The 13,715-nt window shown below is 47.2% G+C and overlaps 1 protein-coding gene across 1 annotated transcript in view; it reads right to left on the reverse strand.

The window, feature by feature from the left end:
- Positions 1-5,356: 5,356 nt before the first annotated feature.
- ulk1b (unc-51 like autophagy activating kinase 1) overlaps positions 5,357-13,715 on the reverse strand; it is a 101,347-nt gene continuing 92,988 nt past the window's right edge. Inside the window, 3 exon segments of the mRNA XM_052032212.1 lie at positions 5,357-6,989; positions 8,876-9,011; positions 13,460-13,617. Of these exon segments, the coding sequence (XP_051888172.1) occupies positions 6,934-6,989; positions 8,876-9,011; positions 13,460-13,617 (350 nt within the window). The 3' untranslated portion in view covers positions 5,357-6,933.

The raw sequence follows: 13,715 nt of genomic DNA on the forward strand, positions 1-13,715 counted from the left end.
CCTCCTCACCCGGATCCACCCATCACCTGCCAGCCCCTGCCCCACCCCTTCCCCTCACCTCTTTATACCGACTATCTTTCAGTCCAGATGAAGGGTCTCAACCTGAGACGTCGACTGTCCATCTTCCTCCACAGACGCTGCCCGACCCGCTGAGCTTCTCCAGCAGTTTCTGTGTTGCTCCACAATCCAGCATCTGCCATCTCCTGTGCCTCTTCCTCCCACCTCCTGCACACAGGACCTCCCTCCCTCCCTCGGTGTCATCCCAAAATCAATTTTCCCTCTCCGTCCGCTGTAAATAACACAGTGCCACAAGGTCGATTTGAACAAATACCTTCATTAGCAGTGCCCCACTAGGAGAATTCTCTTCAGCACTCACTAAGAGTCACTTCCCGAGTTCTCCCCGAACAAAGGGCAGACAGACATTTATACAGGAATTGTCATGCATGTCACATGCAGATGGCGCCGTGAGTTTCGGTCAAGCTATAGAGATCCCGAGGCAGCTATCACACCTTTTGTCTTAGTATAATTGAGTTATAATCAAGGCTTTCAAAGGCAGGTATCACCCTTCATTGTTCAGACCAAGTCTTCACCTCGATGTTAATTACACTCAGTATCACCACCGTCTGACATATCGGAATGGTTCGTTACCCGAAACAAAGGCAGTTAACATACTTAACATTCCAACCTAACTAGTGGGTCAGCAGCTTGCTAGTCCTTGCTAAAGAAATATAAATGCATATATATATATTTTGCTTGCCAGTTATAGGTATGGTTGCAATTCTTAACCCTTCACTTCCTCATCGGGACCCCAGACCACGTCAGGATGTGCTTCACATTGAACACCCGATGCTGCTTCAAATGTCCTTTTGGATATTTTCCCGGTTCCTGAAAGGATGACCACGTGCACCAAAAACAGTGAAACCCAATTCCTAGACTGCCACTGAACATAAGGAACAGAAGGAGGCCACTCGGCCCCTCACCATTCAGTATGACGACAGCTGATCACGTGCTCAAGCACGTCTCTCTCCTCCAATCCTGTGCTCCACTTAAATGCAAATTTATGATTTTAAGCCCAAGTTAAATTCAAACCCCTCACTGTTCCCCATTGACTCACAGGGAAAATTGCTCTGTCAAAGAGCTACCACAGGATCCATGGGCCAAATGGCCTCTTTCTCCACCGTACACTTCAATTGAGCTTCTTCCTTCCTTTAAGGATAAGCAACCTCTTGTGATGCAAAACCAATCTCAGGGAGCTGTTTATTTGTCTATCTATTTATAGTCACACGTACATCAAAACACACAGTGAAATGTGTCTTTCTGCGTTATCTGCCCCGGGCTGTGTGCTTCCTCAGAACAGACTCCTGTCAACTTTGTAAGTCAATATTAACAGCAACACAGAATCAACTGCTCTCTCTGCAACCTGCACACCCTCGAGGCCACAAGGATATTAAATATTTAACTGGAAAATGGAGAGCATTTGATTTCTCCCATCGCCAACACAAATCCCTGAAAGACATGATTTCTCCAGCACAGCCCTGTGTGTGTCTGCCTTTTACAGACCTCCACACAGGGGGTTCTTACAAAATCCACACAGCCCACAAAAACAGAACTGGATTTATTCATTCAACACAAACCTGTGAACACGGAGACACAAGACGGCGGATGCCGGAATCTGGAGCAACACACGATCTGCTGGAGGAACTCAGCAGGTCGAGCGGCATCTGTGGGGGGGAAGGAATTGTTGACGTTTTGGGTCGAGACTCTGCCTCAGGACTTGATGTAGGATGCAGAGTCCTGGTGCAGGGTTTTGACCCGAAATGTTGACAATTCCTCCCCCCCCCCCCCCCCAACAGATGATGCTCGACCTGCTGAGTTCCCCCAGCAGATTGTGTGTTGCCTCAGTGATCCTGAATACTCGCTACTCCCAGTGCCACAGCAGGTAGTGCTGCTGCCTCACAGCTCCAGTAACCCTGGTTCAACCCTGACCTCCAGCACTGTCTGTGTGGAGCTTGTACGTTCTCCCCATGACTGTGTGGGTTTCCCCCTGGTGCTCCGGTTTCCTCCCACATCCCAAAGATGTGCAGGTTGGAAGATTAATTCGCTGTAAACTGCCTCTTAGTGTAGGTGAGTGGCAGAATCTGGGGGGAGTTGCCGGGAACATGGGAGAATAAAATGGGATCGGTGTAACTGAAGGGTCCAGGGAGAAGCTGTGCGCCGAAAGGCCTGTTTCTGTGCAGTGTGACTCTGCGAATATATTCAGACTCGGTAAAGCAGCCAACATAATCAAAGGCCCCACCCACCTTGGACATTCTCTCTTCTCCCCCCACCCCCCCCCCCCATTGCGCAGAAGATACAACAGCCTGAAAGCACGTACCATCAGGCTCAAGGACTGCTTCTTTCCCACTGTTATAACACTATTGAATGGTTCCCTAGTATGATAAGATTGACCCTTGACCTCACAATCCACCTCGTTATGGCCTTGCACCTTATTGTCTGCCTGCACCGCACTTTCTCTGTAGCTGTGACACTTTACTCTGCATTCTGTTATTGTTTTACCCTGTACCACCTCAATGCACTGTTGTAATGAATTGATCTGTATGGACGATATGTATTGTGTTGATCTGTAGGCACAGTAGTGTAGCAGTTAGCGTAACGCTATTACAGCACCAGCGACCCAGGTTCAATTCCGGCTGCTGTCTATAAGGAGTTTGTACGTTCTCCCCGTGTCTGTGTGGGTTTCCTCCGGGTGCTCCGGTTTCCTCCCACATTCCAAAGACGTATGGGTTAGAAAGTTGTGGGCGTGCTATGTTGGCACCGGAAACGTGGTGACACTTGCGGGCTGCCCCCAGAACACTCTATGCAAAAGATGCATTGCACTGTGTGTTTCGATGTGCATGTGACTAATAAAGAAATCTTATCTTATATGCAAAACAAGTTTTTCACTGTACCTTGGTACGTGTGACAATAATAAACCAATTCACCAATTTAGTACTAGAGAATTTGAACAGCGGAGTAAGATATCTTCCCACAACTATACAGGGCTGTGTGGTGCTCACACCTGAGCAAAAGGGCAGTTCTGGTCTTCTTGCCCAGGTAAGGAAGTACATGCCACAGTGGGTGTGTGGGGACAATTCACTGGGAATGTACTGCTGTACAAGGAGAGAGTAGGATATAAAAACAACAGGATGAGGCCATTTGGCCCCTCATGCCTGTTCTACCATTGATTTAAGTCATGGCTGATCTTTTACCTCAGAGCCAGGTTCCTGCCTACCTCCAACTAAGCCTACGTGCTCTGGAGTTTAGAGACGTAACCTCATTGATAGTCTTACTGGGTTCAACAGGGCTCTGAAATCTAGAACCAGGGGTTGCAGTCTCAGAATAAAGTGTCAGCCATTCAGGTCAAAATGAGAAAAGATTCCTTCTGCCAGAGGGTGGTGAATCATAGAGTCAGACAGCATGGAAACAGGCCCTTCGGCCCAACTCATCCATGCCGACCAAGGTGCCTACCTGAGCTGGTCCCATTTGCCAGCGTTTGGCCAACATCCCTCTAAACATTTCCTATGCGTGTACCTGTCCAAGTGTTTCTTTTAAACATTACAATTATACCTGCTTGTAAAGGTTGTGTGCGCTGGCCACCCCTCCCCATCACACTCCATATCACTGAGCCATGAGCACTCCCAGTGCATCGGGGGTGGGGGAAGAGCTGCAAGAGGGAAGCACTGCCATTTGGACAAGGCATCACCCCAAGGTCTCAGCACCTCTCCCTTAGTGAGTGTAAAACCCAAGGCATCGTTTCCAAAGAGACCAGGGATTCATTCCTCAAAGAGCATCACCCAAATTATCAGCCCACACTGCTCTTGTGGGATCTTCCTGTGCACAGGTTGGCTGCAGTTGCAAAAATAGGTACATTGCATTGGCTGTGCAGAATTTTGGAAGGTCACTGAGTAAAGGCCCAAAGACTTCAAACGCTCCTCACATGTTCAGTATGGGCTCTCGCGATTTTGCTTTGATCAACAGTTGTTTTAATTCTCCTTGGGATGAAGGAACAGAAGGAGCCCCTCAGCTGGACTTTGGCTGACCAATGACTCAAGCTCAAACGCCTGCCTCAGCTCTCTGCAATCGTTACAAGAATCTTGGGACCTTAGTCTTACAACTTCCAATTGGAGAGGTCCTAGAATTCTACTCCCATTTACAGGACTAAATTTTGACACTGGACCATCTGGATTTTCCCAAGTTAGGAAATAGTTCGACAGCAGTGTAAACACCTTGAGTAAATTACCGCTCAACATTTCAGAGTCAAGGGAAGACATGAAATTCAAACAAACTCCAGTGATGATTCTTTGGTGAGATGTTGTAGGTTCCTAGACCTCATTTGGAATACTGTGTGCAGCTTTGGACCCCTTATCTTCAAAAGGATGTGCTGATGTTGGAGAGGGTTCAGAGAAGATTTATGAAGATAATTCCCCGAATGAAAGGGCTTACATACAAGGAGCGTTTGTCGGCTCTTGGACTGTATTCATTGGAGTACAGAAGAATGAGAGGGGACCTCATAGAAACATTTTGAATGTTGAAAGGACTGGACAGAGTAGATGTGGCTAAGTTGTTTCCCTTGGTGGGTGAGTCCAGGACAAGAGGGCACAGTCTTAGAATTAGAGGGTACCCATTTAAAACAGAGATGAGGAGAAATTTCTTTAGCCAGAGGGTTGTGGATTTATGGAATTCGTTGCCACCTACAGCTGTGGAGGCCCGATCATTGGGGGTGTTTAAGGAGGAGATTGATAGGTATCTAATTAGTCAGGGTATCAAGGGATATGGGGGATAGGCTGGAAATTGGGGCTCGATGGGAGAATAGGTTAGCTCATGGTGAAGTGGCAGAGCAGACTTGATGGGCCGAATGGCCTACTTCTGCTCCTTTGTCTTGTGATCTTGTGACATGTGGGCATCCTGGGGTGTAGACAGAGTGTGGGATCAGCAGGCAGCTCCTCCTCTTGGATGGCACTGACACCAATGGTGTTACCTTGACAACTTTGGTCAGGCCCCTATCACAGACATTTCCTCTGTTCTCTCCACCCTTCCTCATCCCCTCAACTTGTTTCCCCATTTTTAACCTGAAATGCTGATCCTGTTTCTCTCTCGACAGAAGCTGCCTGACCTGCTGAGTATCCTCACCATTCTCTATTTATGGGACAGACAATAGGATCGAGTCTGAAGCTATTGTCTTACATTCACCTCAAAGGCTGCCCAGGCCTGGCAGTGGCCACCAGGTGTTACCAAACCCCAGCAGCCAATCCGAACACAGGGAAGCCAACACATGATCTCCAACTCTCTCCCATCAGGTGTGGACAGGTGAACAGCAAAGAGTTTATGTCAGATTTATTCAATTGTTTCTTTTCAGTTTCGTACAATTCAAAATAAAAATGAAGTTACATCACACACAGAAATAAAAACAGAACAAAAAAAAATACATTTCCAGCATTTTAACAAAACACACATTGAACAGTTCAACCTGAATATATAAGAACGAGCTGAACCCCAGCTCCTGGGAAACGAGTCAAAAAAAACAACAAAAGCTACGTATCTACCTTGCGACAGTGGAGGAATGACCATGATCAGGTTGCCTCAGGAGCAGGTGACACTTTGAGTAGTCACTCCGTTCTGCTTCCATCTCTGACTTCAAGGCAATAAATACTTACTGACAACATTTATCTTACACACCAAGGGGTTACTTTAAACCTCTTGCAACAAGCTTGGTGGCACTGATATCATTGTTATATATATATATTCTTGTATACACACAGTGGGTAATTTTCAAGTATTTAAGGGAAAGAGTGTAAGGAAATCATTGGCTGACAATTCGTAAATCACGAGTAGTCTTAAAGTCCGACCATGCCACTACATTCAAGTGACCATTCGCTACTGCAAATGCAGTCCCGGTCACACTCTGCACTCTTGCATTCACACTCGCGTTCATTCGTAATCTTGCTGCATTCACCTACGAGAGAAGGTACATACACACACACACACGCACACATCACAAAACCCAGGAGCAAGGGAAGAAGTCCAAGAGAAGAGTCTAGAGACGTGATTGTCTGTTGCGGTGTGGAACTCATTGGGAAGCTGTAACTGAGGAACAAGTGGGACGCACACACACTTACCCCAAACTGCCATGTACTTTCTCCAGACCCAAATTAGCCAATAGTGCAACGTAAGAACAGACGAGGTTGGAGGGGGTAAGGGTTCGAACCCGGGGCGGGGTGGGAATCTGTAGCTTTGGGTCCGTCCTGTGATAATGTGGGATGAGCGGTGGTGTGGTTCAAGTTTATAACCAAGCTTAATGTAAAGTGCACCTTCATTTCCCAGGTCAGTGTGTGCAGGTGTGGTGTGTGTGTGCGCGCGATACTGTGAGTGACTGTGTGAGTGTGCATATGTGATTAACACCATTGAAAAAAGTGAGAAAAGTGCTTCAAGGCAGCATTCGATGAAAAACAAAACCAAAACCCAGGAAGCTTTGTCGCTATGCAAATGCCTCACTGACTTCCTTCAGTGGCAAGTCTGCAACTCTCTTCATCAATGGATCAACTGATTGTTGGTTATTTAAAACAGGCAGTGGCATCCTTTCAGCCCAGTGTAACATCGGAGAGGATTCCTTGTTGGCACCCTCTGCTCTTCTGTTACCACGAGACGAAAAGTTCTCAGCAATGGACATGTGCTGCAGAATGGTGAAGTCTACAACTGGGTTGGACCTGCAGGAAAAGCAGCTCCCACTTACTGTTCACAAGGAGCCCCTTGGTTTGCAAGGCAATAGTTAAGAAACAAAACACCCTGTCCATTTCAGAGGGGGAGATCGCCAACTGGGATTGTTCCGAAGCAGTGTCCAGGAATTCCAGGCAACGCAAGATGTAAGAAGTGGGAAGGACTTCCATCTTGAAAGCTTCACGCGCACAGTCCTGGATGTAATGCAGACAACCTGCGCTCGATGCATTGCTTACCTAGAAACCAGGCCCAATACATCTTATGTTAAATGCACAGAACAGTGATAACAGAGCACTTTGAACAACATGTTTGGGTAGCAGGGTCAATATGGTTTTATGAAGGGAAACTGGAGCGAACAAAGTTAATACTTGTTGAGGGTGGATATGGGGGAGACAGTAGAGGTAGAAGGGAACAAGAGTAATATATCCAAGTTTGCAGTGACACAAAGAAAGGCAGTAAGTTTGAGGAGGGCAGAAGGTGTCTGCACAGGGAGATAGAGCGGTCACAGGGTTTTGGATGGGGTAAGTGAGCAGGCAAATGAAGCATACATTTGGGGTTGGAAAGAGAAACTATTAGAAACTGAGACTATTAAAGGCGGTGCTTGGGACATCTGGTCATCCTCTTATTAAAATCATCAGAAGTCACCATGTAAGTGCTGAGATAATTTCAAAAAATCAAATTGCAAAGTTGGTCATAGAGCTAATAGGCCCTTTGGCCCAACTCGTCCATGCTGACCAAGATGCCAGAGCTAGTCCCATTGCCCACATTTGGCCCATATCCCTCTGAACCTTTCCTATCCAGGTACCTGCCCAAATGTCTTTTAAATGTGGCAATTATACCTACCTCAACCACTTCCGTTGGCATATACCCACCACCCTCTGCCCCCCAGGTCCCCTATAATCTTTCCCCTTTCACCCTATATCTAAGCCCTCTAGTTTTGGACTTCCCTACCCTGGGGAAAAGACTTTGGCTATTCACTTTATCCATTCCCCTCAAGATTTTATAAACCTCTACAATGTCACCCCTCACTCCAGGGAAAAAGCCACCAGCTTATCCAGGCCCTTTTTATAACTCAAGCCCTCTAGTCCTAGTAACATCCTCGTAAACCTTTTTTTACTCAGTCTCCAGTTTAATGACAGGGCCTCCAGAACTGTACTCAGTACTCCAAATGTGGCCCGACCAATATCCTGTACATTGCAAATGGATGGCGGGCAAGGGGGAAGAAGCCATGCTCCCACTGCTTGCGGTTTGGTGGGACCATACTTGGTATCCTTATTTAAAGGGGAATATAACTGAGAGAAGGTTGGATAAGTTGATTCCTGGGATGAAGGAATTGTTTCATGAGGAAAGATTGAACGGATGAGGAAAGATTGAAATTCTAATTCTATAATCAGACGTTAGAATGTCCAATAATGAAGCTGGTCATCTAATGACTACAATCAAAGCACCTCTATCAGAGCAGGTTTCCATGGCAAACTAATGAATCCTACCAGCTCAGTCAAGTCAATGTAAAGCCATGGGTTGAGTTCAGCTTTCATGATTTTTTTCAGGAGGCCTGAAGAGGATGTGCCCCTGGTGGGAGTGAGGTTGCACTTGGGAGTATTCTGTTCAGTTTTGGTCACGCTGCCATAGGAAAGATGCCATTACGCTGGAAAGAGTGCAGAGGAGATTTACGAGGATGTTGCCAGGACTCGAAGGACTGAGTTATGGAGAGAGGTTGAGCAGTTTGGGACATTTTTTCATTGGAGTGTAGGTGAATGATGGGTGATCTTATAGAGGTGTATAAAACCATGAGGGGCATAGATAGGGTGAATGCACACAGTCTTTTCCCCAGGGTTGGGGAATAAGGTGAGAGGGGAGAGATTTAATAGGAACTTCAGGGGCAACTTTTTCACCCAGAGGTGGTGTGTATATAGGACGAGCTGCCAGAGGAAGTGGTTGAGGCAGGTACATCAACATTCAAAAGGTACTTGGACAGGTCCATGGATAGGAAAGGTTTCGAGGGAAATGGGTCAAATGCGGGCAAATGGGACCAGCTTGGATAGGAATCTCGGTTGGGATAGACCAGTTGGGCCGAAGGGCCCATTTCCATGCTGCCCGACTCTCTGAGTAAAGCACTTACACTTGTTGATGTTGCCCACGTCCTCGTGGTCAGTGATGATCTGCGAGAGACCCTCCATCAACAGTAGCGCCTTCTGGTATCGCTGAATGCAGTCCTGCCCCTGTTGGAACATCTCATCCAGCGCCGTCGACTGCACCTGAAATGAGACAATAGCACGGCGGCCGTTCATCTGATGCACACTGAGGCCTTAAACCTTCAACAGGGCTCCATGGGGACTACATTTGTACTGTCTGGTTTAGAAGATTTCCAACATATTACAGCACAGGAACAGGCCCTTCACCACCATGTCTGTGCCCAACACAATACCATATTACACCAGTCCCTTCTGCCTGCACATGGTCCATATCCCTCCAATCCCTGCACATCCACATGCCTATCTAAAAGCCTTTTGAACACCTCTATCGTATCTGCCTCCACCCCCACCCCTGGCAGCCTGTTCCAGGCACCCACTGCTCTCTTGCCCCGCACATCTCCTTTAAACCTTCCCCCTCTCACTTCAAATGCACGTCCTCTAGTGTTTGACATTTCAACCCTAAGAAAATGATTCTGACTACTTCATTGATACCTCTCATAATTTTATAAGCTTCCATCAGTTCTCCCCTCAGCCTCCGCCGCTCCAGAGGAAAAGGGGAGGTTTGAATGCAGTCTTCAAGGTGTTAGTGGACGTGATCGGGGATTATTTCCACTGGTCGGGCAGTCTACAACTTGGGCGCAGAGTCTGAGTCTAGATCTAGGGTTTCAAGACTGAAATCAGGAAATCCACAGTGAGTGACGAAAAATTTGGAACTTTCTGCTGGATTAAGGTAAATTGTGAGCCTATAGTTTTTTTGTTACCCAGAGCTACTAAAGAACATGGGCTGGTGTGTGGAGTTGGATCACAGGTCACCATGATCACATTGAAAGATGGAACAGATTTGAGAGGCTGAATGGCCTCCCACTGTCCCTAGGTTCCAATATGCGTGCACAGGCTCCCAGGTCCTTCACCACCCCTCTTCACCAAACAAGTTTCTGCTCCCACTCTCCCAAAAGGCTGTGGTGACTTTGGAATATCCCGAAGTATTTTGCAGCCAATCTCCTTTGGAAGTGGTTACTGTTGTAATGAATGAAATGTGGAAGCCACTTAACTTATCAAAGCCCTGCACACATGTAGAACATACAACAGTCCAGCACAGGAATGGGTCCCTCAGCCTACCACGTCTGTGCCGACCATGATGCCAATCTAAACTATCCCCAACTGCCTGCACGTGGTCCACCACCACCCCTGAAAGTGCATTCCAGGCACCCACCACTCTGTGTGAGAGAGATGGCTCACAGATTTCCTTTAAACTTTACCCCTCACCTTAAACTCATGCACTTCTAGTTTCTGACATTTCCACCCCAGAAGAAAGACCTTGTCTGTCTACCCTATCTATGCCTCTCATAAACTTCTACCAGGTCTCCCCTCAGCCTCTGCCGCTCCAGAGAAAACAATCCAAGTTTGTCCAACTGCTCCTTATAGCTCAGACACTCTAATCCAGGCAGCATCCTGGTGAACCTCCTCTGCACCCTTTCTAAAGCCTCCATATCCTGCCGATAAGTGTGCACTATTTATTGTGACTCCTAACAGGTGAGCCACAATGGTACAGTAGCTACTGTTGCTGCCTCACTGCTCCAGGGATCTGGGTTCAATCCCGACCTCGGGTGTTGTCTGTGTGGAGTTTGCATGTTCTCCCTATGACTGCGTGAAAGTATCAAAGGGATGTGGGAGAATAAGTCAAAGAGGTGCAAGGAAATAAGGAGGCAGGAAGTTGCAGTTGTGGTAGGAGTAGCCCTGAACACAAACAGGCAGCACCTATACCGGATGTACAGCCCCTGTTCTATTCAACCCAACTCAAGTTTAAGCTGAGGTCCCAGTATGGCTCCCCAGGGAACACCTTTCATACCACTTCTTGCCAATGAGATGGTTTCTTTTTCCTTCTGTCGTGTCTCCAATCTCCCACCAATTACTGACCCACATCACAAGGATTCCTCCAACTCTCTGTACATTCACTTCTGCAAAAATTAAAATCTCTTGAAAAATCTTATTGGCTGCCTTCTGGCAGTCCCTAGACAACAATTAAGACACTTCGATAACCATCATACTAATATCTTCAAATTAGTAAACCAGATCAGTCACACGCAAACTGCCCTTCACAAATCCAGCTCGACACCTCTTGATCAGGTGCTTAGTTCCTCTGTTCTGTTAATAGATTCCAGTAAATTACCTACTGCTGTTTAGTTTCTCCATCTCTCTCCCTTCTCAAATAATGAACTGAAATTAGCAATGTTACAGTCCGAGGTCACTCTCCCCGACATGAAAGAGCTGTGAAAAATCAGGGCACATTTGTAATCGCCCCTTTATTCTAGGTGTCCTGCGGTGAGATCTCAAGCCCCATTATTTTATCCATCCTATTTTACATGGGTTACCATTAACTTATGATACTTTAACTGCTTCTGCCACTGTGGAGATGGATGGATGTAGAACAATAGAGCACAGGAACAGGCCCTTCAGCCCACAATGTCTGTGCCGAACATGATGCCAAATTAAAGTAAATCTCTTCTGCCTGCACATGATCCGAATCTCTCCAGTCCCTGCACATTCATGTGTTTATCAAGTTGCCTCTTGAACGCCACTATCGTATCTGCTTCCACCCCCACCCCTGGCAGCACATTCCAGGCACCCACCACTCTCTGTGTAAAAAACTGCCCCGCACATCTCCTTTAAACTTTCCCCCTCTCACCTTAGAGCTACGCTCTCTCGCATTCAACATTTCGACCTAGGGAAAACAAAAAGAGGGCAGTGGATCTTTGGAACACCCCCCTCCCCCCCAGAGAGTGTCAGATGCTCAGCCCGCGAGTATGTTCAAGCTCGAGATCAGCAGACTTTTGGGCACCTGGGGAACTGAGAGATCGGGGTCAGTAGGAAAATGGATCCGACACCATTTTATTGAATGACAGAACAAGTTCAAATGGCCTTCCCCAGCTCCAACTTCTGTTAGAGTTTAACACAAATGTCACATCCTTACTGGTGACTACAACATCGCTCATCACTAATGGGCTTCACATTGACACCAGGTTCTTTAACTCATCTATAAAATGTTTGGGTACATTCAATATCCCCGGGAAGTTCCTCCTGGCAATTCCCTTTTACCACCTTATTACTTCCTCATTGCTTTTTCTTGAAGTTCCTACAGTCAGTTGTAGTTCCTGTTTGCCACACGTCCTTCCAAAATCTTGTCAGACATCTGCTAATAAGCCACTGGGGAATACGGGTGATCCATTATCTGTAGGAGTGAACTGCAAGAGTTGGGATGGAACCTGGCCTCTGGTGTCACTTCTCGCTGCCTCGGTAAAGCAGCCAGCATCATCAAAGACACCCCAGACATTCTCTCTTCTCCCTCCTCCCATCGGGCAGAAGATACAAAAGCCTGAAAGCACGTACCACCAGGCTCAAGGACAGCTTCTATCCTGCTGTTATAAGACTATTGAACAGTTCCCTAGTACAATAAGATGGACTCTTGACCTCACAATCTACCTCATTATGACCCTTGCACCTTATTGTCTGCCTGCACTGCACTTTCTCTGTAGCTGTAACATTTTATTCTGCATTCTGTTATTGTTTTACCCTGAACGACCTCAATGCACTGTGTAATGAATTGATCTGTATGATCGGTATGCAAGACAAGTTTTTCACTGTACCTCAGTACATTTGACAATAATAAACCAAGAATTAACAATCATCAGCCACCTGCCGTCAGTAACATAGGGAAGCATCCCAAGCCATATCACAGGAATTGGAATTGGTTTATTACTGTCACTTGTACCGAGGTACGGTGAAAAACTTGTCTTGCATACCGATCGCACAGGTCAATTCATTACACAGTGCATGGAAGTAGTACAAGGGAAAACAATAACAGAATGCAGAATAAAGTGTTACAGTTACAGAGAAAGTGCAGTGCAGGCAGACAATAAGGTGCAAGGTCATAATGAGGTAGATTGTGAGGTCAAGAGTCCATCCTATTGCAGTTTCTTGTGGTCACGGGCAGTTGCCATACCAAGCCGTGATGCATCCAGATAGGACGTTTTCTATGAAGCATCGTTATCAAGTGAATTTGTCACAGGTTTAGCAGACCACCAAAGCTTTGGGCAGAGAGGCAGGTATGAAGGGGCTTCGCAAAGGAGGAGGGAGAGGCAGAGAAGTTTAGGGAGGGAATTTCAGAACTCAGGAGCCAGGCAGCTGAAGGCAGGGCCACTAGTGGCGGAGGATGCAGAGAGGTCCCCGAGGTGGAGCTGGCATGCTCGGTGGGGTACGGTTGTTGAGCAGAGCCCACACTGGGTTGGGGCCAAGGCGAACAGATCAGCAGGCTGTGGGGAAGGGAGAAAGCTGGGACTGAGTACGTGAACTCTACCTGACACCCAGCAGACTCCCCACTAACCCCCCCCCCCCCCCACCCCCGAGCCCCCTCCCAGTTTCTTCAGCTTTCTTGCCGTGCCCCGCACCCCCCACTCGGTCAGTGACCTCTGGGTGTCTGTGAGGAACCTCATGAGGCAGAAATGACCCGTTACCATTTGCACAGTGTGGCTGTAGATGAGCTTCTCCGCGGCAATGCTGTTAATTCTGTCCATGAGCCGCTGCTTGTCAACGAAGAACCTCTGGAGTCTGACCGTCAGGGAGCGGCACAGCGACACACACGACTTGTAGTGTTCATTCAGCTTCTTTACCACTGGGGGAACACAGCCTATTATTAGACCTTCTGCTCAGACTGAAATGAGAGATCTTTTACCCACTAATCCCCTATCCCACTACATTGCCACAATGAAA

This window comes from Pristis pectinata, chromosome 17, assembly GCF_009764475.1.
Source record: "Pristis pectinata isolate sPriPec2 chromosome 17, sPriPec2.1.pri, whole genome shotgun sequence".
Lineage (NCBI taxonomy): Eukaryota > Metazoa > Chordata > Chondrichthyes > Rhinopristiformes > Pristidae > Pristis > Pristis pectinata.